The sequence below is a fragment of the Lycium barbarum genome, chromosome 7 (genome assembly GCF_019175385.1).
Source record: "Lycium barbarum isolate Lr01 chromosome 7, ASM1917538v2, whole genome shotgun sequence".
Classification (NCBI taxonomy): Eukaryota; Viridiplantae; Streptophyta; class Magnoliopsida; order Solanales; family Solanaceae; genus Lycium; species Lycium barbarum.
The window spans coordinates 91216552-91219228 of NC_083343.1; the positions used below are offsets into that span (position 1 = coordinate 91216552).

Sequence of the window (2677 nt, forward strand, 5' to 3'; positions counted from 1 at the left end):
TAAATTTACTCCGTAATGTTAAAAAACGGGAATGGCCAAATGTTGTTCTGAATCAGGACGTAATCAATTACTTTTGAATCAATGAAAGCCTCTTTTACGTAAAAACAATCTTTACTAATAATAATAAAACATTCTTTATAAACCATGCATAATGACCAACAATAAAACCTAACTTTACATTGTCTCGCTTTTTCAGTAATAATAATAACGACAAATCAACCAAAAATGTCATGACATGTCAAGAAATGAACGAGAAAAATGATGAACAAGATTACGAGGAATACGACGAGGAGACAATGATGCCAAAAGGCCTGATAGAAGAATTGGAAGAGTTAGAAAACAAGAAGAAGCCGAACATAGACAAAACCGAGGTAATCAACCTCGGTGATGAAGAGAATGCCAAAGAAACCAGAATTAGCGCACACTTAGACGCGCCACGGAAAGAAAAGCTCATAGCTTTGTTAAAGAAATATGTGGACGTCTTTGCCTGGTCATACGCCGATATGCCGGGATTGAACACTGAGATAGTGGCTCATCGGACCCATCTAACCATCAGCGTCCAATGGACATCGCTTCATTTTAATCGCCATCAACTACTTCACCAAATGGGTGGAAGCAACTTCTCACAAGTCGATGACCAAGAAGGTCATGGCTGACTTAGTCAAAAACAATCTCATATGCCGCTTCGGTGTGCCCAAGTCTGTCATTACGGATAATGGAGCCAATCTGAATAGCCATCTGATAAAGACATATGTGACCAATTCAAGGTAACCCACAGGAATTATACTGCCTACCGGCCACACATGACCGGAGCCGTAGAGGCTGCCAACAAGAACATTAAAAGAATCCTGCGAAAAATTATTAACAACTACAAGAACTGGAACGAGCAATTTCCATATGCTTTGTTGGGGTACAAGACCATAACCCGGACATCCACCAGAGGTACCCCTTACCTCATTGTTTACGGTATAGAAGCGGTCATACCCGCAGAAGTAGAAATTCCCTTGTTAAGGATCATTCAAGAAGCAGAGCTAGACGATGTCGAATGGGTTAAAAACCGCTATGAGCAGCTGGCTATGATAGATAAGAAAAGAATGGTGGCTGCATGCCACGAACAACTATACAGACAGAGAATGTCTCGTGCTTTCAATAAGCGAGTCAGAACCCCACTTTTTCAAATTGGACAACTCGTACTCAAGCGAATCTTCCCTCATCAAGATGAATACAAGGGAAAACTTGCACCAAATTGGCAAGGACCATACATGGTCCGAAAATTTCTTTCAGGAAGAGTCGTAGTCCTAGCCGAGATAGATAGACAAGAATGGCCCAAAGCCATCAATGCAGACGCACTCAAGTGATACTACGTCTAAGATCCCATTTGCTTGTAACCGCAATTATTATTTCCCTATAATCGTACCTTTTTTCCTGTAATCGTACTTTTGCAACAGAATAGGAAAAAACGATCACATATGTGATATGAACTATGCAATGACCTGACTTCCCCACAGTGGGATATGTAGCCAATCCGTATTGGACCCGATCGCATTATTAGGTGCCGTTTGGCCATAAATACCAAAAACAAATTCACTTTTTTTTTGGAATTTTTGAAGTTGGAGTTGGAGTTGTGTTTGCCCATAGTTTTTGAAATTGTAGTTTTAGGTGAAATGTAGTTGTAAAAAAAGTGAAAAAAAATTGAAAAATAAGTTTTTTGAGTTTTTGGTATTTCGGAATACAACTTCAAGTTGTATTCGGAATATTTATGGCCAAACGCCCAAAAGTGAAAAAAGTGAAAAAAAAAAATCCGGAAAAAAGTGAATAATTTTTATGGCCAAACGGCACCTTCGTAAAAACCAAAACTCAATTCTATTATACTGAATTACGTTCGACCTGATTTACTGCTACGATAGGATATGTAGGCGCTTTTGAGCTCGGTCGTCATAAAAGAAAAACCAAAAAAAAACCCGTAGGGAACCTCAGAGACACAGAAGTCGAAGGAAGCAGCAAAATCAGAATACGAGAAGCGATGCAAGAATTTGCCAATGCCAACCCTACACTGGAGCAGAAATTTTTAGGAGACCTCAAAAATTCCCGCCGAAGCAATCAGCAAAGAAGACGAAAAACCCAAACCAAACACTAGGGGTAGAATTTTTTAGGGAACCTCAAAAATTCTTGCACCTCAAGACGACGCAAGAGTCAATACGCACAAGACCTGAAACTGAGGCAGAATGTTTGAGAAGGATCTCAAAAATTCCACCAGTCCAGGAATGCAGCAACAAGACCTCCCGAAAGACCTCGTTCGAAAATACGTGTCATGACATCTAAAAACGAAAAAAGATTTTCAAATAAAACAACGTATATTTTATGACTTTGTCTTTTAATTTTCAAAGAAACGATTAACATAATCTCGTTTTCAAAACCATCTCTCAAAATACTAAGTCCAAGAGGAATGGATATAGAGAGGCAGCCAAGGGAAGACACCAGACGGGAGGACGACGACACTAATCGGCCTCTTATGAAACTAACTTATTTATATGGATGCAGGTTTTTCAGAACTAACCAAGGAAGCAGATACATCACCAACTGGTTTTCCCGCAACAAAAAGGGAAAGACTAACTCAGCAAGAAACGACTGACCAAAAGGGTCACAAGATGAATAAGTGAAAGATATATCTGACCAA

At 39.5% G+C, this 2677-nt stretch overlaps 1 protein-coding gene across 1 annotated transcript; it reads left to right on the forward strand.

Moving 5' to 3' along the window:
* The first annotated feature begins 803 nt into the window (after window positions 1-803).
* Window positions 804-1358, forward strand: LOC132601592 (uncharacterized). Its single transcript, XM_060314674.1, has one exon. The coding sequence runs from the start codon at window positions 804-806 to the stop codon at window positions 1356-1358; it is 555 nt and encodes a 184-aa protein (XP_060170657.1).
* The last annotated feature ends 1319 nt before the right edge of the window (window positions 1359-2677 follow it).

Bases quoted from the DNA above. Each gene is read 5' to 3' on its own strand.
- LOC132601592 (XM_060314674.1), top strand. From the start codon at position 804: ATGACCGGAGCCGTAGAGGCTGCCAACAAGAACATTAAAAGAATCCTG.